The sequence below is a fragment of the Podarcis bocagei genome, assembly GCF_964188305.1.
Source record: "Podarcis bocagei genome assembly, chromosome: 8".
In the NCBI taxonomy this organism is placed as follows: Eukaryota; Metazoa; Chordata; class Lepidosauria; order Squamata; family Lacertidae; genus Podarcis; species Podarcis bocagei.
Genome location: NC_138133.1, coordinates 45,932,085 through 45,954,385, shown reverse-complemented (window position 1 = coordinate 45,954,385; position 22,301 = coordinate 45,932,085). Strand labels below are relative to the sequence as shown.

At 38.9% G+C, this 22,301-nt stretch overlaps 1 protein-coding gene across 2 annotated transcripts in view; it reads left to right on the top strand.

Moving 5' to 3' along the window:
• ROCK1 (Rho associated coiled-coil containing protein kinase 1) overlaps window positions 1-22,301 on the top strand; it is a 59,844-nt gene that overhangs the window by 21,859 nt on the left and 15,684 nt on the right. For both annotated transcript variants that reach the window (XM_081205694.1, XM_081205693.1), the window contains exons 9-28: window positions 128-219; window positions 1,025-1,184; window positions 3,557-3,623; window positions 4,620-4,708; window positions 5,626-5,674; window positions 6,553-6,688; window positions 6,945-7,036; window positions 7,173-7,419; window positions 8,173-8,279; window positions 9,463-9,613; window positions 11,155-11,315; window positions 11,980-12,164; window positions 12,829-12,898; window positions 14,513-14,607; window positions 15,319-15,484; window positions 16,043-16,136; window positions 17,495-17,583; window positions 18,376-18,564; window positions 19,033-19,198; window positions 22,224-22,294. In XM_081205694.1, the coding sequence (XP_081061820.1) occupies window positions 128-219; window positions 1,025-1,184; window positions 3,557-3,623; window positions 4,620-4,708; window positions 5,626-5,674; window positions 6,553-6,688; window positions 6,945-7,036; window positions 7,173-7,419; window positions 8,173-8,279; window positions 9,463-9,613; window positions 11,155-11,315; window positions 11,980-12,164; window positions 12,829-12,898; window positions 14,513-14,607; window positions 15,319-15,484; window positions 16,043-16,136; window positions 17,495-17,583; window positions 18,376-18,564; window positions 19,033-19,198; window positions 22,224-22,294 (2,476 nt within the window). The remainder of the gene's footprint in view (window positions 1-127; window positions 220-1,024; window positions 1,185-3,556; window positions 3,624-4,619; window positions 4,709-5,625; window positions 5,675-6,552; window positions 6,689-6,944; window positions 7,037-7,172; window positions 7,420-8,172; window positions 8,280-9,462; window positions 9,614-11,154; window positions 11,316-11,979; window positions 12,165-12,828; window positions 12,899-14,512; window positions 14,608-15,318; window positions 15,485-16,042; window positions 16,137-17,494; window positions 17,584-18,375; window positions 18,565-19,032; window positions 19,199-22,223; window positions 22,295-22,301) is intronic.

The following is a 22,301-nucleotide window of genomic DNA, read 5'->3' as shown; positions in this document are numbered from 1 at the left end:
TCACCCCTTTCTAATTTTCCATTTAAAAAGTGACTTATTGGGCTACTGTTGCAGATGTTTGCATGCTTTATGTATTTTGATCTTCAGAGCTTGCATATTTACTTGTTTCAAAATATCCCTTCAACAGGGAAGTCAGATTAGGCCGAAATGGTGTGGAAGAAATCAAGCGACACCCTTTCTTCAAAAATGACCAGTGGTCTTGGGAAAACCTTAGAGACAGTAAGTATCTCTTTTTACCACGCATGAAGCTAACTGCATTGAGGCCCATATCACATCTTTTAAAAATCAGTAGTATAAATTGGTTTGGTGTCTGGACTTGTATATACCGTATTTTTGCTCTATAAGACTCACTTTTTCCCTCCTAAAAAGTATGGGGAAATATGTGTGTTCATCTTATGGAGCAGGCTGCACAGCTATCCCAGAAGCCAGAACAGCAAGAGGGATTGCTGCTTTCACTGCGCAGCGATCCCTCTTGCTGTTCTGGCTTCTGAGATTCAGAATTTTTTTTCTTGTTTTCCTCCTCCAAAAACTAGGCGCGTCTTGTGGTCTGGTGCGTCTTATAGAGCGAAAAATACAGTGTACAAAGTTGCATATGTATATATAGATTGGGAGCCTACTCCAGGCATAGAATTCACCACTTAGGACACTGCAGGAATTAAATAGCAATCAATTTTTAGTATTTGTGAAAATATATTGCTCAAGAGATCCCTATTTCATTGCTAATGTGAGGTCTCTTGAGTGACCAATGGGTGTGAGGTTTTTAAATTGGCAGCTGTCTGGGGACCTCAGGAGCAATCTGTTCTGTTTAGTAATTACAACTATATTTAAGTTTTGAAGCTTTGATTTTTTAATAATAATATTTTTTTCTATTGCATGTGCTGCTCAATGTAGAATAAAGAGTTAAATCTTGCCATGTCTCCTTGTGATTCTTTCATGCCTCTTCTCCATTCCAATTGTAACATTTTTAATATATTAGTTTCAATAAAGATTTTAGTAATCCTTTTTTGTTTGTTTATATTGATAGCTGTAGCTCCTGTTGTGCCTGATTTAAGTAGTGATATTGATACTAGTAACTTTGACGATTTGGAGGAAGATAAAGGAGAAGAAGAAACATTTCCTATACCAAAAGCATTTGTTGGTAACCAGCTGCCTTTTGTAGGATTTACTTACTACAGTAACCATCAGTAAGTATACCTGTGCTACTTAAAATGTGAGCTTAAGTTGTGAGAACAAATCCTATAAGATTTGAGAGCAGTGTCACAAAAGCAACTTAATTCTGGGTTTAAAAGACACTTTAAAAAATCTGTATTGCCATATCATCCTGAAATGTGCAACACTTACTATAGCAGTTTTGAACTTATGGTACGGGCAGCAATTTTGTACATCTATTTTTGGTTCCTCTTGATGTGACATCATACCATAACTCTGATTTTTGTGTTTTTCTCAAGCAATGTCAGAAGGCCAGGCTTTTAAGTAATTACTTCCAGTGCATGCTTACTTGGGATAAAGTCTCATTGAACTCAGTGCGGTTTATTTCTGAGTAGACATTCATAGAATTCCACTGTTAATGGTCAAATTATTCTATGTAGCCTATCATTAATGTGCCTTTGAATTTGTTTGCTTACTAGCTATGGAGAATAGCAACAATGTCTAGTGAGCAAACAAGGAGACATCATGCAAGAGGTTGATCCATTTAATTATTTGCTAATATAATTTGCAAAGAGTTCATGGATTCTTACTAGGATTGTGAAAAACGTCAGATTTCATCTAGAGAAATTTTAACTCTTAAAGACCATTCAAAATATGATAGTAATACATCCTACAGGTTAGAAATACATAGTCAGATACGTATTTCACAATTACACAGCTAATTTCATGATTTTTGAGGAACTGTCCAGCGTTTGGAGTAGTAAAGCTTTTTACTACCACAGACAGAGGTTGTCCAATCTTCCTTATAAGTTAAGATTTTTCATCAGCTGCAAAACTCTGCAAAAGAAAAATGTTGTAAAGCAAAACAGTATGTGATATTTGAAGGAAAGATGTCTAAATAGGGTGTTCATGTTGTGTCTTTTCAGAAGATGTGTACTCTCATGTTCAAATTTTAGTTACCGTATTTTTCGCCCTATAGGACGCACCGTCCCATAAGGCGCACCTAGTTTTTTGGGGGGGAAATAAAGGGGAAAAAATTATTTCCCCCCCCCCCAGGCACGGGGCTGGGGTGGGGGAGGCCCGAGCTTCCCCCGACCCCAGCCCCCAAACAGGCAGCCCTCTGCAAGCCGTGGGAGCCCAGCGCTGGCTCCCTCTGCTTGCGGAGAGGTCCGCGAAGCCTGGACGCGCTGATCTCAGCGCACGCAGGCTTCGGCATGCAGGCAACTCTCCGCAAGCAGCGGGAGCGCTCCGGATGCTTGTGGAGAGGTCCGCGAAGCCTGGACGTGCTGATCTCAGCGCGCGCAGGCTTCAGCATGCCGGCAACTCTCTGCAAGCAGTGGGAGCGCTCCCGCTGCTTGTGGAGAGGTCCGCGAAGCCTGGACACGCTGATCTCAGTACGCGCAGGCTTCGGCATGCAGGCAACTCTCCGCAAGCAGCGGGAGCGCTCCGGATGCTTGTGGAGAGGTCCGCGAAGCCTGGACGCGCTGATCTCAGCGCGCGCAGGCTTCGGCATGCCGGCAACTCTCCGCAAGCAGCGGGAGCGCTCCCGCTGCTTGTGGAGAGGTCCGCGAAGCCTGGACACGCTGATCTCAGCGCGCGCAGGCTTCGGCATGCAGGCAACTCTCCGCAAGCAGCGGGAGCGCTCCGGATGCTTGTGGAGAGGTCCGCGAAGCCTGGACGCGCTGATCTCAGCGCGCGCAGGCTTCGGCATGCCGGCAACTCTCTGCAAGCAGTGGGAGCGCTCCCGCTGCTTGTGGAGAGGTCCGCGAAGCCTGGACACGCTGATCTCAGTACGCGCAGGCTTCGGCATGCAGGCAACTCTCTGCAAGCAGCGGGAGCGCTCCGGATGCTTGTGGAGAGGTCCGCGAAGCCTGGACGCGCTGATCTCAGCGCGCGCAGGCTTCGGCATGCAGGCAACTCTCTGCAAGCAGTGGGAGCGCTCCCGCTGCTTGCGGAGAGGTCCGCGAAGCCTGGAGAGTGAGAGGGGTCAGTGCGCACCGACCCCTCTCGCTCTCCAGGCTTCAGTGAAAGCCTGCATTCGCCCCATAGGATGCACACACATTTCCCCTTCATTTTTGGAGGGGAAAAAGTGCGTCCTATAGGGCGAAAAATACGGTAACGGCAGAGACTCAAAAATGTCAAAATACACCTTTAAAATTGCATACACCCAGCCTACTACATAATGTGGGCATTTAAGTTTCAGGTATATGGGTTGCAGAAATGTGCAAGCAAAGGGGGCTGGAGTACTTTAACTATGAGGAAAAGCTAAAATATCGGGAGGTGGGGTGAGTTTTAAAAAGAGTAACTAAGGATAGAAATAAGAGAATTTCTAGTATGTAGAAAGTGGGGAGAAAAAAAGTTGTTCTCCTCTCCTCATATTACTATAACTTTTATTGTGTGCTTACAGGTATTTATCTAGCTGTACAGCAAACTCTAATGACAACAGAGCAAGCACCAACGTAGATAAAAGTTTGGTATGTCTTTTTTTCTTCTTTTTTTAACCCCCCCCCCTTGTTAAGACCTAAAATAAGTGCTATTAGCTAATTAAATATTTTGTTGATTAATCCTTTGTATTGATAACTTGATTTGATTAAATGTAAATTACCAAGACATCCATAGATACACAGGTCCCTCTTTCTGAACACAGTATATTCCCAGGAAATTGTTTGTTAGGCAAACATTTGCATAAAGAGCTGATAATTTCTATTATTTCCTATGGGAACATTTTTCTGGCTCTCTTTCCATGCTTTCTGCCTGAATCTGATGCAACCAATCAATAAAAACCAGACAAAGGAAAAGCTGATTTGTCCAATCTCCTTTCTTCCCTCCCTTCCTCCCTCCCACCCTCCCTCCATGCTTTCTGCCCAAAGTGGCAACGCCAACCAGCAAAGCACAAGTAGGGAAGTGGGTGAGCTCCAGCTGTTCCGATGTGAATCAGCCCTTTGTGTAGTGAGGGTTGGGTATAATTCTTTGTATTTGGATAACTGAGATTTCATATAGTGAGCATTCCGATAGTGGGACCTATTGGAAGATTTGTTTTCAAGATATTGAAGGGAGAGTAACGTAAAGATTAATAACCAATATTTGCACTCAAGTAAGAATGAAAATGAGTCTTCAGTTCTTTTTCTTTCTCATTATTGCAGCACAGCAGAGCTAAAATGTCACCAAAAATTAAATCGATTTTTAATTTACAATGTTTATATACTACTTGATTATAATAAGACCTCAAAGTGGTTTACAAATGTGTCTTAATTTCTGGACCCATTTATAAGAATGTGCCCATGTTTATTAATCTGTTAAAGCAGTAATCTCCTAGCTGAAACTTCCTGTTCCAATTTTTAAAAATAATATACTGAGAACCATTCAAAGCAATTTTAGATAGCTGTTGTAAAATTCATTATAATTTAGATAGTCCCATAAGATCCTGTAAAGTATGACTTTTATTTTCATTCTGTATTTTATATTTAAAGCTGGAATCTCTGCAGAAAACTATCTATCAACTTGAAGAACAGCTACATAATGAAATGGAACTGAAAGATGAAATGGAACAAAAATTCAGGTGACTCATTTTATTCTTTGTTATTCTCTGTTATCAGAGACACCTGTTTTATGAATTTTATATTGGGGAATTATGATGGTATTAACATTTTATATGTGTAGACCAAGAGATTTGTAGCCCACCTCCAAAACTGAGTATCAGGGTCTTAGGAGCCAATTAATGGCACCAATTCTGAAAGTGATATTTTTAAGAGTTGCTGGTGGCAACAAGGATGCTTTTGCTTGCTGGCATTACTAAGAGCAAGACTAAGCACTCTTAGGTGAATGTGCATCAGTTACCTTGGGAGTGAAGAATTTGAAAGGTAGGGATATAGTCACTTTGAATCTCCCATTTACCAGCTTTTTGGTTTAGTTTCCTTCCCTCTTAGAGCTCACCCTGGTTCTTCTCAGATTATGTTCTGGCTGCTATAAAATATTGCATATTCCTTAGTGGCAGCTTCAGATATTTGGAGCTAGTTTAAGATCTAAGGTGCTAGTTCTACACAGAAATAGTTAAGTAAAATTCTTAGGTTACTAGGATATCAGTGTTAGACATAATGCATATTCAACATAGCACTAATTTGCGGGTTTCGTCAGCACAGGCATTCTCCCTTATGGATTGTTTCCCCCTCTGGAGCAGATTGGAGATGGCATGGAGCACTCACAGTGAAGGAGAGGGACAAAAGTCCTGTTTTCCTAGTGCTCTTTAGTTGAATACTTCCCACTCTGTATGACATTGGGCTATACCCATTAACAGGTTGGTGGTAGCCTATTCTGTACACCACTGTCAGCCTTTTGGTCACTTGGATGCAGATTACACAGCCATGATGATGTGAGTTATTACAGTGTAATTGAGTTAAATTGGGTTGTTTGCAGAGCAGTTGTAGAGCAGTGTCCAAAAACAAAAAAGTGTCACTAACGTAATTTTATTTTTTCTAGAACGTCAAACATTAAATTAGACAAGATAATGAAGGAATTAGATGAAGAGGTAAGTGATTTTGTGTGTGCGGTTAGAATTAGTTTCCCCCCATTTTTAAAAATAATGGTGTTAGAATTTTACTTGCATACATGTGATTTCTTTCTTCAATCATTTATTATTGCAAATAAAACAAATCTCTCTCTGAAGGATTTCTTTCCTTTTGGGAGAATGAGGAAAGTAAAGACTTGCACCATGGATTGCTTGTACAGAGAGACTTTTGCCAAGGTCTTGATTCATTTATTTTAATCTCTACTCTTGGAACGCCGTCTCTCTAGCCCAGGCATGGCCAAACTTGGCCCTCCAGATGTTTGGGACTACAACTCCCATCATCTCTAGCTAACAGGACCAGTGGTCAGGGATGATGGGAATTGTAGTCCCAAAACATCTGGAGGGCCAAGTTTGGCCATGCCTGCTCTAGCCTGTCAAGTTGATGGGCGTGTGGCTAGTGACGGTAAAAAAGCCAATATACAGATAACTCATATCAGTTTAATGCAGTATTTTAAAAAAATCTAACACAATTATGATATTTATTGCTCTATTTTATTCTAAAACATGAGAATATTTTCTTTCAAAGATGGATTATGAATTTCAGAAATAAAATAATTTGGACCAGTTTCAACTAAATAGTTGTCTGAGTGGGAGCCAGTGCAGTGAGTCCTTCTAGTGCAACAGGGTTTCCCCTCCTCTCCCTATGCACCCACTTAGATTGGCTCCCAGAACTGTGGGCAGGGAGAGAGATATTGTTCTGTCTGGCAAGCAGAAATGCTTATGCTGATCATATTAGCACAACGTTGAATTCCGCTGACAGCTTCATTGGGATGGTTAGAACTTAAATTTTCGACTAAATTTAAATGGTGAAAAATTAAATGGCAGTATATATCTTGCAGGGCAGTCAGAGAAAAAATTTGGAATCAACAGTTACTCAGGTTGAAAAGGAAAATATGCTTCTGCAACATAGAATAAATGAATATCAAAGAAAAATTGAGCAGGAGAATGAGAAACGTCGAAATGTGGAAAATGAAGGTAAGTTATATTTCCTTTCAGGAAGCATCTTTCAGGTAAGACTGATGGTCTCTTTTGTAGGATATTTTTTGAACAGCATAAATACCTTCGTATTCTTTTCAGTGTTATAACTGGGGCATATTTGTATTTGAATATGCCTCAGAGCACTGGTGGCTTGTTTTTTTCCTTGCTGTATAGAAATATTAGAAAAAACACCTCCAAGAGACATGCATGTTTATTTGTTTATTTACATTTAACATTTCCCCTTTGCATCTAGTGTCAACGCTAAAAGATCAGCTGGAAGACTTAAAAAAAATCAGTCAGCATTCACATATTACAAATGAAAAAATAACGCATTTGCAAAAGCAAGTAAGCAATTTTCTATGCCTATATCTGCTTTCCCTCCATAATGTATCAATTTAGGGTAAATGCAACAGAGCTGGATGTATTTGTTGTATGATACCCACTGCTACCTTTTCTTAACTCCCCCTTCCCCTCTCAACAGCTTGAGGAGGCCAATGATTTACTGAGGACAGAGTCAGATACCGCAGCAAGGTTGAGAAAGAGTCACACAGAAATGAGCAAGTCAGTAAGTCAGTTTGAAGCCCTAAACAGAGAACTGCAAGAAAGATGCAGAATCCTGGAAAGCACAAAATTACAAGTGGAAAAAGACTATTACCAACTTCAAGCTGCATTGGAAGTGGAAAGAAGGGATAGGAGTCATGGATCAGAAATTATTGGAGAGCTACAAGGTAATAATTTAAGCCAAAGTAAATCTAATACAGTGGTACCTTGGTTTAAGAACTTAATCCGTTCCGGAAGTCCATTCTTAAACCAAAGCATTCTTAAACCAAAGCGTGCTTTCCCATAGCAGCAGGGGACTCAATTTACAAATGGAAGACACTCAACAGGAAGCGAAACATGTTCTTATTCCAAGGCAAAGTTCACAAACCCAAACACCTACTTCCAGGTTTGCAGCATTCTTAATCCAAGTTGTTCATAAACTAAGCTGTTCTTAAACCAAGGCACCACTGTAGTGCCTTCATTTTTGTTTTGCTCAAATATATGTATGAATTCAGTGTGCTTTCAATACAGTGGTACCTCGGTTTACAAACTTAATCCATTCTGGAAGTCTGTTCTTTAACCAAAGCCGTTCTTAAACCGAGGTGCGCTTTCTCTAATGAGGCCTCCCGCCGCCAGTGCCCTTCCACTGTTCGGCTTCCGTTCGTAGACCGAGGTAAAGTTCCCTAACCGGAACACTACTCCCGGTTTTGCGGAGTTCGTATACCGAATAGTTCGTAAACAGGACTGTTCTTAAACTGTGGTACCACTGTACTGAATTTTAATTCAAGTTGAGAGCGTAACACTAACATTAGAAACACTGTCTCTTTTTTTAATTAACCAACAACCTCTGATGTATGTTAGGAGCTTTATGTGGGTAAATCACAGTTTCGGTTTTGTGTGCAAGTACTGTGGCAGATTATACTATTTAATTGTTTATGTAGCTCGGGTTACATCTTTACAAGAAGAAATCAAAGGTTTAAAGAACAATCTTGAAAGAGTGGAAGAAGAAAGAAAGCAGGCCCAGGACATGCTTAATCATTCTGAAAAGGTAAGATCATTAAAACAATGAGGCACAAATTTCTTGTTTCTTGGAATACAGATGCATATTTCTAAAAATCTATAAAAAGCAGCATGCGAATGTGATTGATAGGATGATTTTATAAAATCTAAATTAAGCCGCTGTGTTTGAATTTAAGTTTGTTTAATTCAATTGATGTGAGTGGGAATACGTTGGCTCATGTAATATTTTTTATATAGTTGTGGATCAAGCTTTTAAGGGTGATAGAAATGTGGCATTAATACCAATGCATCTATTGTTGTTTTTATTGCTATGATACCATCAATGTATATATATTTTCACCAAGTATTATAGGGGAAAAGGACAGACTGTTACCCTAAAGGACTTTAAGTCTGTATCTTGATAGTTAGAGGTAGGGAAAAGCAAATGTTTGGTTCATTTATGGGTGAGGATTAAAGGATTAAACCAAAAGCTTTGTGCAAAAAGTGGAGTTAGATGAGAGATGTTAGAGCAAGAGTTTTTGGGTCTCCAAGCATAGCAGAATTGAAGAGGCAAAGTCCTAGCAGTAAAATTACTTGGGATGCATCTTGAATCAGTGCTTGTGGTTGTCAATATATATATCTTAACCAAATGCAGATGCAGTGATCCCAGTTCCTATCAGAACTTGTAATATAGGTGGTTTAACCCTTGCTCCATTGCCATCATTGCCCTGAAAAATCACCCCACCAAAGCTTCTAGGGACAAAGGAGGTTTAGTGGGGAAACGGTGCATGGAGAAAGGGTAATACATCCTTTCATGAGCTGTGGTCCCCAGATGGATTGTGGGAAGCCCATGGCTACATTGTGGGGGAGGATAATACAGAGAAACTCAAGCATGGCATTCAAAAATACATTTACAAATAACTTGTGACTTAACCGCAGATAGAGAGACACCAGCGCAGGGCAGAGCTGTTAATCATTTGTGAAATTCTAAGTGTCCTCAATCATAAATATTTGTGGATTGTGTGTGCTAAAAGAAGTATGTGTGTGCATCACTTTGTCGCTCGCTTGCAATGTAGCAGTTCATTGTCATATTTTCAGTTTTAAAAAAAAGAAAGCTGAGGCAGATGGGATTACAAAAAGCTATTGAGTGTCATGAAATCTGAATGTTTTTTTTAGATTAAGGATGGTATGGTGTTCTTAACCTAACTTCAGCTTATAAAAATATCTTACAGGAAAAGAATAATTTAGAAATTGATCTAAACTACAAACTCAAAATATTACAGCAGCGTTTAGAGCAAGAAGTAAATGAGCATAATATAAATAAAGCTCGTTTAACTGACAAGCACCAGTCAATAGAAGAGGCCAAGTCAGTTGCAATGTGCGGTAAGTTTTTATAGCGTTTGTTTGTTCATATAGCATTTATATACTGTCTTCCAAGGCATGTTTACAGTTTTAAAATACTAAAACAAATAAGTAACTAGAGTCCAACTGGAGCAAATCATGATGTTGACTTTACCTGTCTCCTTCACTCTTTTCTTCCTTCTCACAGGGAAGATCATGTCCAAGGTTAAAGTACTGTTAATTGTTTGTATATTTTTCCTTTGGATAATTACAGGATAAGCATGCCAGTTACGTATATAATAAAGAAATGACAGCTGCAATGTTACTTGTAAGTCAGTAGGAGAAAGGCACAAATTGGACATGTGTGCCTTCAAATGTCTCTTTCCTATCCAATCATTAAACAAAATGCTGCCTGTAGAAGCAGTCCTAGTGAAATGCTCAATAAAACAGTGCTGAAATGGAAAGTATGTTTCTAACAGTATTAGCACACAAGTATTACTTGTTTTTTCCTCACAGTCATCACTAGTTTTATCATTATACAAATTACACACACACACACACACACACACACACACGTGTATATATATATAGAGAGAGAGACAAACAAATTTTATTACACAAACATAATAAAATAATAAAAATAAAATATCTACTTAAGGCCCCTTTGAGTAGATAAAGAACACTATGAATGAGACATACAATGATTCTCCATAAACTGTCTAAGTTAAATTACATAATTCACAATTACAATATGTGGTACAGCCAACAATGCAGCTGGATCATAAGGGACTCACAAATGGGGATAGTGCTGTTGCACTCAGATCCTGCTTGTGGAGTTCCCATAGATATTTGGTTGGCCATTGTAAGAACAGGATGCTAGAGTGGATGAACCTCTACTGGTGGCGATTCTTATGTTATTAAGGGGAATAGACAAATTCATGGAAGATAAATCTATCAGTGGCTACTAGTCATTTAGTCATTGCATGCTAAGTCCAGGATTGGAGGCAGCATGCCTTTAAATACCAGTTGCCAGGGAACAACACGGGGAGAGGGCTCTTGCTCTCATGGTGCTTCTGATTGGCTAGTGTGGGAAACAGGATGCTAGGCTAGATGAACTTCCGGTCTAATTCAGCACACCTCCACTCACATTTAAACATTTGGCAATTTTTTGTAGATTACTAAGATGTCTTGTCAGTCGGGTATCTTCACTGTCCTTGTGAGTGTTGAAATAGTTTATTTTTCCTCACTACTTGCAGATAGTTTTGAGTGCTAAGTCTTACTGCCCATGGTAGTAAAGAAGTGGTGATGGGGCTAATAGTCAAGTAAGAAACTGCCAGTACATATAATAATTCTGGACAGTTTTAGTATCTGCTATGGCTGCTTATACTACCTAAGTCTTGCCTCCCCACCACCGCCCACATCAGATTATTGTAACTGATTGGCCAATGTCTGTAGACAGTGTAGGGTGTCTGGTCAGGTACCACTGCAAATGTGGAAGCTCTGCCCATTTAGTATGCAGAACAGCCTGCATAAAATTCTTTTATTTGAATTTTTTAAAAGATGTACTATCTTTGGTCCTTTAGAAATTGAAAAAAAGGTGAAAGAAGAGCGATCAGCAAGAGAGAAGGCGGAAAATCGAATAGTCCAGATTGAAAAGCAATGTTCCATGCTAGACTTTGACTTGAAGCAATCTCAACAGAAGCTGGAGCACCTTAGTGAACAGAAAGAGAGACTAGAAGATGAGGTAATAAAAAGTGCTTAAGTTAGTTGCTATAAGTTTGAGGTACTTAAGAAAACTTAACTTTCTTCATATCCCTTTAAGCAGAAAACTCCTCAAACCTCCGCTTTTGCATGTGGATGCGAATCCAGTTTCTGAATTCATTTCCCCCCAATTTAGTGTTGTAATTGGAAATGTTTTCTCAATTCATACAATTTGGATTCTATGTGCCATGTATTTTGCACTACAAAGCTTTGCTACAAAATATGCTAATGAAATTGGAAATACATAGAGAAATGATTATTATAAAATTAGTAGGACCTTTCTTTTGCTGTATTGTGGGGGAAATCATGGGTTGTTTTTTTCCAAAATTTAGAATTGAGGAAGATGGGCTGCTTTGTAAAGAAATTCTGTATGTTGCCATGTACATTCTGTTGTACATGGACATAAAGGCAGCTTAGGCAACCACACAACTTGTTTTGCATGCTCAAGGCAGTTTGTGTGTGCGTGCAGAGGCTTGTGTAGTGTTCAAGTCTTGTGTGTGTGATGGCAAACTGCTTTCAAACCTGAACTCACTTTCAAAAGCAGCTTTTGATACTGCATTGAATGTTGCTGGATAAAGAAAAAAAAAGTTTAAATTCTGGCATTAACTTATTTATGAAATATTACTAATATTTTATTGTGTGGTTAGGTTAAGAATATCACACTTCAGCTGGAGCATGAGATTAATAAGAGAGTGATGACACAGAATGACCTGAAGATTCATGCTATAGAGGCAGATAACTTAAAAAGTTCTGAGAAGCAGCTAAAACAGGAGATCAACACGTTGTTGGAAGCGAAGAGATTAGCAGAATTTGAGTTGGCTCAACTGGCAAAGTAAGTAAACTCAATTTAGAATCAGCTTCTTCACCCCATAATGTTACAAATGTTACTGAGTGCTTTTCTGTATTCAAATATGCATACATTTCAGTACATGAATATCTTTGTTTAGTAAGATCTGTTTATATGATCACATTACAGGTTAATGCTATAAAAGTAGATGCCACAGGGTTTGTTTCTTGTCTTTTAAGCAGAAGTGCACTGCTTATTTTCTAGTTTTCTTACGAATGAACTAATCAAAACGAAGCACTTGTTCCAGTTTAAAGTTTCAGCTGAAATTCATTTGAGGGAATGTATAACCTTAAATTAAAACCTTGGAGTAAGACGAACCCCTTCAGAAATTTAAGCTGTCTAAAGGCTTATTTCATACTTCATGCACAACTTGGATGTTTAGCCAGCACTTGATGACTGATAGTTTATTGTATAAACTCCTTCAGTTGAGAAGTATTTTATTTGAATGTGTATTAGGGATTTGAATGCTATGTCAAAAATGAGAGATTTTTTGAATTTGGTGGTGGGGAGCAGAAGTCTGCTGATTGACTATGTAATGTGGGGATGGGATAGAGAGGGTTGTGTGGGTTAAAAATTACCAGATAATATGTTGCCAGCAGGTCTTTGGTTAATATGTAGAAAGCTCTTTATTATTTTTCTCCTCTCAAAGGCAGTACAGAGGGAATGAAGGCCAGATGCGTGAACTGCAAGATCAACTAGAAGCTGAACAGTACTTTTCTGTAAGCTGTCCACTTGTACATTACACAAGCAATTTTTCTGAGTGATGATATGGTAACATTGTATAATCCCAATAGTAGTGACTTTCTTTATTAGCTTCATATAATGTTTGTGCCTGGGGAGGGAAAATGGGTAAAGAGGTAATGATAAGGACAGGAAAAACAGACAGAAGTGGAAGACAATGTGCAGATAGTGCTAGCAACCCTCAAGGGCCACGGTTTCGTAGTCAATGCAACAAAAAGCAACTACATCCCTTGGGATGTAGCACTTGGGAGCCATCAAAATCAGGGTGGTCATTTGCTGACTTCTGCTAAGGATATCATATGTAATGATGTTAGCTCAGCTGTTGAATTTGATGGCATTAGTTATAGGGATCACACCATGGGCCACACACCACTCCTGACCCTCCCACTATACATCATAGCCAATTGTAGACATTGTCAGATCCTCCTGGTGGCCTATATCAAATGGCCCTTTTGGTGGTGGGGCAACTCCAGTGCACCTGATAGCAGGGGTTCCCCTAAAAAACCTACCACCCCTAACTATCACAATGGATGCTAGCCCCAGGAACTGGAAAACCCACTAGTGGGCCAGCATGTCCCGAGCAGAAGGACCAGGCCAGAAGCCCAGCATTCTTGTCAAGTGACTGGAGCTTTGAGTTGCCCACCTGATGCTGAAACACCTCACCCACACATTGCTCATCTCTGATGTTCAAATATGGATGGACAACACAACCATGAAAGTCCACGTTACAGGTAGGAAGGAACCAGATTGTTGCCCCTTCACCTGGAAGCCTTCCATGCACTAGACCGGGCAGTGATGCATCTGACTTAGCTCACATTGGAGCATACCATTGTAGTTTCTTGTGAAGGTTATGATTTTATAGGAATTTATAGACTTGTTCTGTGTTGCTTGCTTTATTGCTTTGTTTAATCATATTTTAAACCTCTCTGAGATATTGCCTATACCTGTCAGGGTGCTGTCAGCAACTCCCAGCTGATTGCTTAGGGAAGTATGAAGACAAGGAAAAGTTTTTTACAGTCCTTTTTTATTTCAAACTTTACAGAGAGAGGCTATAGAACCCAGCCTCTTGGATAATGGCGTTGTTCCGAGTGAATCTCCACCCCCACCTTCTCTCCCACTTCTTCTTCATCATCTCCTCTATGGGTGCCACTATGTGCCCTCTGTCTTCAAGCTCTTTGCTCTCCTACTTTTAAGGCTTGGTGGGTTCTGTGAGACGGTGGGTCTGGAGTGCTTTCTAGTGATGTGTCAGCCAGCTGCTCCTCCTCTCCCATTATTTCCCAACTTTCCCCCTAATTTGTCCCTGAGCTGTGACCTCCTGCAAACCACAGTTGTAAATCTACAGTGTCTTCCTCTTCTTCCTCCCTGGAAGGGACAGGATGGGGAGGCGGTTTCCACCACTCCTCCTTTGCCCAAATCCCTGACAATACCTGAAAAGTGTTTAATAAATGTTCAGAATGATAGAAGAATATACAGTAAGTAGAAAATAATGTGCCAGTATTTTTTTATGTGTCCTGTAATAAAGAATGTTTGAATGGTTAGACATATTATTGAGCACAATATGATAGATTTGGATTTGATTTTTTAATTTTCAGACTCTATACAAAACTCAGGTTAAAGAACTTAAAGAAGAAATTGAGGAGAAGAATAAAGAAACTCAGAAAAAAATACAGGAATTACAAAATGAGAAGTAAGTAAATGTTAGAAGCACAATCTCCATTATTAAGCACCTGTTTATTTTAATTAGAAAGTGAAGCATGTACTCAGCCCCTCTAATTGTGGAGACATTTCTGCTTCAAGTTTCTCACGAGAATGCATACTGTGTGTTTTTAATTTTGCCTAGAAATAAAATGTTATCTTCATAAAATAGTAGGAAATTACATATGCTGGAAGTGTAGGTACACAAAGTTGTACTTGAGTAAAAACTGTACATTTTTATTTGTTTTTGCTCCCAAGTTAGGACAGAGCAGAACAGCATATTCTAGAATACTGTGTACACAGTATATGTTGACACAAATTTTAGTTCTGCAAGCAAATAAAAAAATACAAGTATTTAATGATTGTAACATACAGAGGGACATTGAGAAGAAGACCTTGCTCTTTTCCCCTGCAATAGCGCCTGTGTCCTCTGGAACAGACTTTTTGTTTTATAGTGTTTTATTAAAAAGACAACATGGCTCATATTTTGTTTGGAAAAAGTATGTATAATTTATATGCTACATTTATTTCATAGCTTTCCATCAAGGAGCTCAAGGTAGCAAATATAATTCCACCCCATTTTGTTTTCACAACAACTCTATGAGATAGGTTAGCCTGGGAGATAGTGACTGGTTCTCTGCAGTCTTAGTCTTTAAACACTACACATTACTACTTTGGAAAAAATATTAACTTTTTGTTGTAGAGAAACTCTTGCTGCGCAGCTAGATCTGGCTGAAACAAAAGCTGAATCTGAGCAGTTGGCCCGAGCTCTCCTTGAGGAGCAGTATTTTGAATTGACTCAGGAGAGCAAGAAAGCCGCATCACGAAACAGACAAGAAATTGCCGACAAGGATAATATTGTAAGCCGGGTAAGTTACTGTGCAATAAACACATTACAACACAACTTGCTATCTTGTATCAAAAACATCTTTGAATCCTCTATTTTATACTGCTTTAAAATATTATTCCAGAGGTATGTATTGCTCTGATGTGCTCTGGAAGTTCTGTTTTCCATAGTGGAGAATGGAGAACACATAACAGGGTTAACTCCCTTCCAGCCAGCCAGTAGTGCTTTTCAAGTTTTGACCCTGCCTCAGAGAGAGGCATTTCCCACTGAACAGAAGGGCACTTCATGGTAAGGCTAACTTTCTGATTTCAGTAAAGGGAGCTGAGGCATACACATGCAAGGGCTACACATGCGAACTGGTTCCTTCCTTGAAATTATAGGAAAAGCCATTCCATGCTTTACATATGTGTCCGAGCTGTCAGGAGTGCTTCTCAGCCAAAAAAAGTACCATATTTTTCCATCTATAAGACACCCCCATGTATAAGACGCCCCCTATTTTGGGGGACTCCCAAATGTGTTTATTTGAAATGTGCTTATTGATGTCAGTGGTTTAACAAAGCCTTCCCCCTGTCTTGCTTAGCTTGAAGAAACAAATAATACATTAACCAAGGATGTGGCATTTCTAACAAAAGAAAATTCTGAACTAAATGAGAAGATTAAGAAACTGGAGGAAGGTATGTGATAATTTCCATAAAAGATTAATTTTGAAATATATCAAAGCCTTTTATACACGGAGAGCTGTTCTTTTTTCAGTGGGTTAAGTCCAAACATCTCTTTCCACAAACAGAAGGGCTCCTGGTGTCTGAAGGCAGGAAATGCACCAAGTTGAGGAAGTACTGTAAGTGGCTTGAAGTCCGCAACTCCAGTCTATTTCCTGCCTTTGTCCAAGATGGTCTTTGGTGTTAGCCAGGGGTCGGCAAGGTTTACCTCACCTGGGTTGGTTCGCTCCAGTGGAGATCCGTGGGCCGGATCGCGCGCACGCATGAGAGCGCGCCTGCGATTTTCGGCATCTTCGTCTGTGCAGATGCGATTCCAGCACTGCGGAAGCAAGTCCCCGTGCCGCGCTGTGCCGGTTTAGCGCAGTGCGCGGGGACTCGCTGAGCTGGTGGCTCGGTTCAGGGGCAGCTTGTGGGCCGGTTAAACGACCCCCGTGGGCCGCTTGTGGCCCATGGGTCTTAGGTTGCTGACCCCTGGTGTTAGCTGTTGCTCCTGACCTTTGTAAGATGGCTGTATTCTGTTGTTTGTGTCCCTTTTTGCTAGTGGTCTTCTTCTGTAGGCAAGTATAGAACTGGCCTGGTATGTCCTCTGCAGTAAAGTGTACAGTTTAACAATCTCTGTTCTGAGCTAAAAGTTGGACATCTAACTGTTAGAGTTTGAGGTATGGAGGAGCCATGCTCTTTATTATAAATGAAGATGTTTAAGAATAATTATTGGCAGTGTCATTTAAATCAGGGGTGGCTAACCTTTTGCCCTCCAAATATTGCTGGACTAAAACTCTCATCAGCCCCTGTCAGCATGGGTCATATTCAGGAGGGTACAGGTTACCCACCCCTGATCTAAATTGTTTCTATTAAAAAGATAATGAGTTATGAAAAAAGTATACAGTACTTAAATTTCTCAATTACCACCCTAGATGGTAATTTTCTGAGGTCTTCGTTTTTATCTAATATCTGGAATAGTTTCTTCTAATTTCATTTAGGCACCATACCAATCCATAATTTGATTGTGTTCTGACTTTTTGTAATTGAAATTTGTTTTTTGGATTGATTGCTTTGTTTTTATGTGACTCACCATAGTGGAAAGGTGGGATATAAAGCTTCTCATAAAACAAATAAATAGGGTGGTATCTGACTAAATCATCCTAAGAGTACAAATATTGAATCATTCCAGAATGATTATGCACTGGCATAACCATTTGGTTACATTAATAAAAATTAAATAATGATTGATATGGGAGGGAACCAAGTAAGGTGCAGTTATTTCAATGTCATAAAAGGCCTTGCTTAACCTTAATACTTAATATTGTCAACAGATTATATATTGAAGAAAGAAGAAGAAATAAATACCATAAAAATGCAGTATGAAAAGAACTTGAACACTGAAAGAACCCTTAAAACACAGGTATTTGTCTTTTCTTTTGATGCTATGTTAAACTACATTCTGAAAGATTTTATTAGCCCTTCATATGTTCTGCTGTTTTCACTACAAACAAGGATGAAAGGTTTCAGTTATGATTATACACCCACAGCATTTCCCCATTTGTCTTAGCTGTGGTCCTACAAAATGTGTTATCAAGGTTAAACTTTGTCCAAAATATAAAAATCATAAGCAATCATCACAATAAGACAATTACATAAAATATCAAATAAATGAACATTTTAACAATCAGTATGAAAAGTAACAATTGGAAGCAGAGTTCCTCAGTGCTATATCCTTTTCTGTATCTTGAAAATGTAAAATGGAGCTTAGGGAAATCTCTCTGGGCATCATAGTAAACCACAAGGCTGGCTGCTTTGTGGCGTTGTAAAGCATAGACTTTAGTTCTCTGTTCCTGCAGGACTGAACTGGTTAAAGGGTCTCTGGTAGCAAAGCTGGGAAGTGCTGTAGACAATGTTGGATTAAATGGACCAATGGGCTAGTTCAGCATAAGGCAACCGCTTATGTTTATAGGGTCATGCTATGGTAGTATTTCCCTCGAGAAGAATAATGGGTTAAATGGCTTAGACCCATAGAAATATATGAGATCCATATATTTATTTCACTAATTGATAATGTTTTGTAAAATATTTAATTTGTGAACAAGACTCAAATGTTATCATTGGTTAGAATAATTCCAAGAGGTTGGCGACCATATATGTGCTTATATTTTTTATGTCTATTCAAATTTGTGCATATTTGTTTGATACATAACAGGCTGTCAACAAACTGGCTGAAATTATGAATCGCAAAGATTTTAAGCTAGATAGAAAGAAAGTAAACATGCAAGACTACAAGAAAAAAGAGAAGGAAAATCGGAAGTTACAATTGGAACTTAACCAAGAAAAAGAGAAATTTAATCAGATGGTAATAAAATACCAGAAGGAGCTTAATGAAATTCAAGCGGTAAGGCCTTTCCCCTTTTTTTATTTGGTTTTATATAGTCCTGTCAAATACATTCACTGATGGTTTTCTGCTTAAAAGCTAACATATATGAGAATGAAATGTTGTTCAGGACTCAGCTTGTCTGTCTAAACTCTACTGTGGAGTACATTGTTCAGCTAAAGAGTTTTCAAATGGTTACTGTCATGCATAAGGAAGTAGCAGGACAAAGTTAATCTAACAGAGCAACCAAGGCAGTTTCTGTGCCAAAACTGGTGTTAAACCTGACCAAAAACTGGAAAATCTCTCATTTAAGAGACTGAAACTGGCCAGTGATGATATTGTATACTAGTAAATAATTTTGTTTCTGCAAGGTTGTGATGATAGATCTGCAAATAATGAACATTTTGTTTGGCTCAGTTTGAATACCTCATGTTCTTAACAAATAATATTCATACAAATAATATTCCCCACATTTTCTACTGAATACAGCAAATTGCGGAAGAGTCTGCACATAAGAATGAACTTCAGATGCAGTTGGATAGCAAGGAAAGTGATATAGAACAACTGCGCAGTAAAATTAATGACTTACAACTAGGCATGGACTCAACTAGTGTTGCCAGCCTTCCGCCAGATGACACTGATGGGAATGTTATAGGTAAGAGGCATAGATGTTTCACTTACTATTTATGCATCTTGTTGACCAGGCTTTTCTTCTCTATACAGATAAGCTATCACCTTTTTTAGAAAACAACAACAACAACCTTTGGCTTTATTATTTTACATTTCTTTTGTAGATAGAGGATAATATTTAAAGGCGGGATGCAAAATTCTCTGCATACTTCTCTATAGAGAAAATTTAAAAGTTTGAATTCCCATTTAGATAATTCCTTAGTATGCAGCTTGCAAGTTGTCATTTTTTTTTATACAGTAGCTGTAGATGTGATATCTACATTTACCATCATTGTTTAGTTAGAGTAGATTTACTGTGGATTATATTTCATCGCACAAATAATTAACAAGTTCACTTCCCTACATGTACTGTTGCAGTAGAAAAAAAGTAGCTACAGGTCTGTTAATACTATGTTTTGTGATATGGATTTTTAAAAAAATCTTAATTAAATTTATATGTATGATCTAACTACTGCAAAGAATAAAGCCCCTGACAATTGTAAAGCACCTGTTTCTTAGCTCCCCTTTTACAATTACTGTATATCAAAATAACTGACACATCAAGACTGAATTGTTTTCTGATTCTTGATAACAAAATTAATTGGGGTCATTTCAGTTTATATTATTTTATGCTTTTAAGCTGTCTTTTAACTGATTAATTGTTTAAATTAATTAAATTAAGTCTGCATCACAATAGCAGACTTCCACTCATTTTCATTTCTCTTCTTGGCCTGCATGCCCCCAAAATCTGCTCTGGAGGATCTCCCAATTCTCTGGAGCAGACTTTGAGGGTGTACAGAGGGCTGCAGGGTGGAGAACAGGAAGGTGAAGTCACATTGCAAGTCCTTTCTGCTCACTCACAGACAATAAATAAATAAATATTAAAAATGAAACATCTTAATTAATAGTGGACAGAATGGCCGAGGGATTAATTACCTAATTATTTCTTACTTGGTTGACAGTTCTATTTAAAAAGTATTAGATGGGAAAACCTATATAATAGGAACCTGGAGGTAAGGAAAGATAGGAAAAACAATATATAGATTATAATTTCACATCAAAATCTGTAATGTGAACAGTTCAAGTTTTAAAATGTAACAGTTATTCTGCTCCTTTACATGTGATTCACGCTATCTGGCCAGATTCTATATCTCTAGTCTCCAGTGAAGTGCATTTAGGATTGGATTCCTAGAGACTGAACACTACAGCTATCTTTTCTGACTCCTCCACCAGATTGTTTATCTTCTTTAGCCCTATTCAGAAGTTAGACATGTGCAGTGCTTTATTTGAAAAAAACCAAGTTGCCGGTACACCCACCCCTCACCCCTTTGCCTGCCTCCTCCTCCTCCTCCACTGCGTCCCACCAACCGCATTTTGGTGTGACCTACCAAAGCAGGTCTACCACATGCACCGACTTTGTGTATGCTGAGTATTCCTGGCTCCTGGTGTCTGAGCATACAGTGTAAATATATGTGTGACAAGGCCTTTGTGTGTACAGTTGTACGTGCAAAGAATTCAGCACAATCTTGAACCTCAGTTATGAGGGGTTCCAGATGACATGGAAGTCAGTTGTGTGCACAAAGGCTACATCTGCACAGATATTTGTGCTGTATGTGCAGATGCCAGAGGGCAGGGCTAGTTGGTGCACATGATGTTGGGGGGCACGGCTACTTGGCACAGCCCTGCTCATGCACTGGTTTCATGTGTGAGCAGAATTTATGAATAGTGTTATGTATTGTGTTCTTTAATGGACTTCATATTGAAAAGCAGCAGCTTTCATTCCTAACTGTGGCTTGCTATCCCTTCCTGTCTTCTTATCGTGATGTATAAGCATCTTTCCAGATAGTGGTTCTGCACACTAAGAATTCTGATTGTGTTCATTTTTTGTTTATAATGTGTTGAGAGTTTCATTGGGGAGTACAGCTGAAAGTAAAGAACCTCAGCCTGGGCTTAAAAGTCCCACTTTAGCCTAGACTCACTGTGTAATCAGAGGTCACTCGCTCTCAGCCCCAGTACCCTGTCATTAAACTTTCATCCAGTAAAAAATGAATTTTTTACTGCTAGGAGACAGGTGAAAACATTCTTCTTTAACCAGGCCTTTGGCTGTTAAAAAAATCTATGGACTTTTAAATGTGTTTGCCTGTGTGAAGATGATGATGATGATGAATAGTATTTTGTGTTTTTATGTTGTCAACCACCCTATAATCTTTGGCTGAAGGGCGGAATATAAATTTAATAGTAATAATATTTTTCAGTCAACACTTGGTTCTGAAGCAGTACCCTGAATTTGGGATACATGTGGCAGGGTTCTCTCTCCCTGCCCCAGGTTAGAATATTACCAGCTGGCAGTTACTTGTAATGAAATTTGGTGTTACAAACATCAGTCCTTTTTATAAGCATTTAGGGAACCTTTAGCCTTTTATATGTAGGAATCTTACCACAGACTAAAAATTGTTGTATGAAAACTAAATAAACTGCTTCTCTCTTATTCTTTATATCTAGCTGATTCTTCCTGCATTCCTTATTTATTTCTCTTCTATTCTTACCTTCTGTGAGTAATGGGACAAGTGGGTACTTTGTGTTTGCTCTCCTGCTTTTTTTGTTTATTGTGAACTGTGGCTTTCAGTTACTATATGTTTATGCTTAGTATTTCATCTTCCCTTTCCTAGTGTTACATTATATTTATGTTAAAAAATTTAATAATACTATGATTCATGCTATACCACCATTTTCAGACCAAAGTCTGGTCTGGCTGTTTCAAAACTTTGCCATTGAAACAGTATTTGATGTTACCCTTGTAAACCCTTTTGCTGCTTATCCTGCAATAGGTTTATTGCCATGGAAAATGAATTTGTGACTAAGCATGAAAAATGCTTCAATCCTGTTTTTTATTTAGCTGTGGCTTTTATTCCTGCTTCAGCAGTCTATTTGGTAATTGCTAATGGCTGCATGAAATTTATTTTCTTATAGTTCTCTGTTATTAAAGTGTTGCCTAATATGTCCCCCAACAGAGTCAAGAATGGAGGGCTGGCTTTCAATACCAAACAAAGGAAATATAAAACGTCATGGATGGAAGAAGCAGGTATATA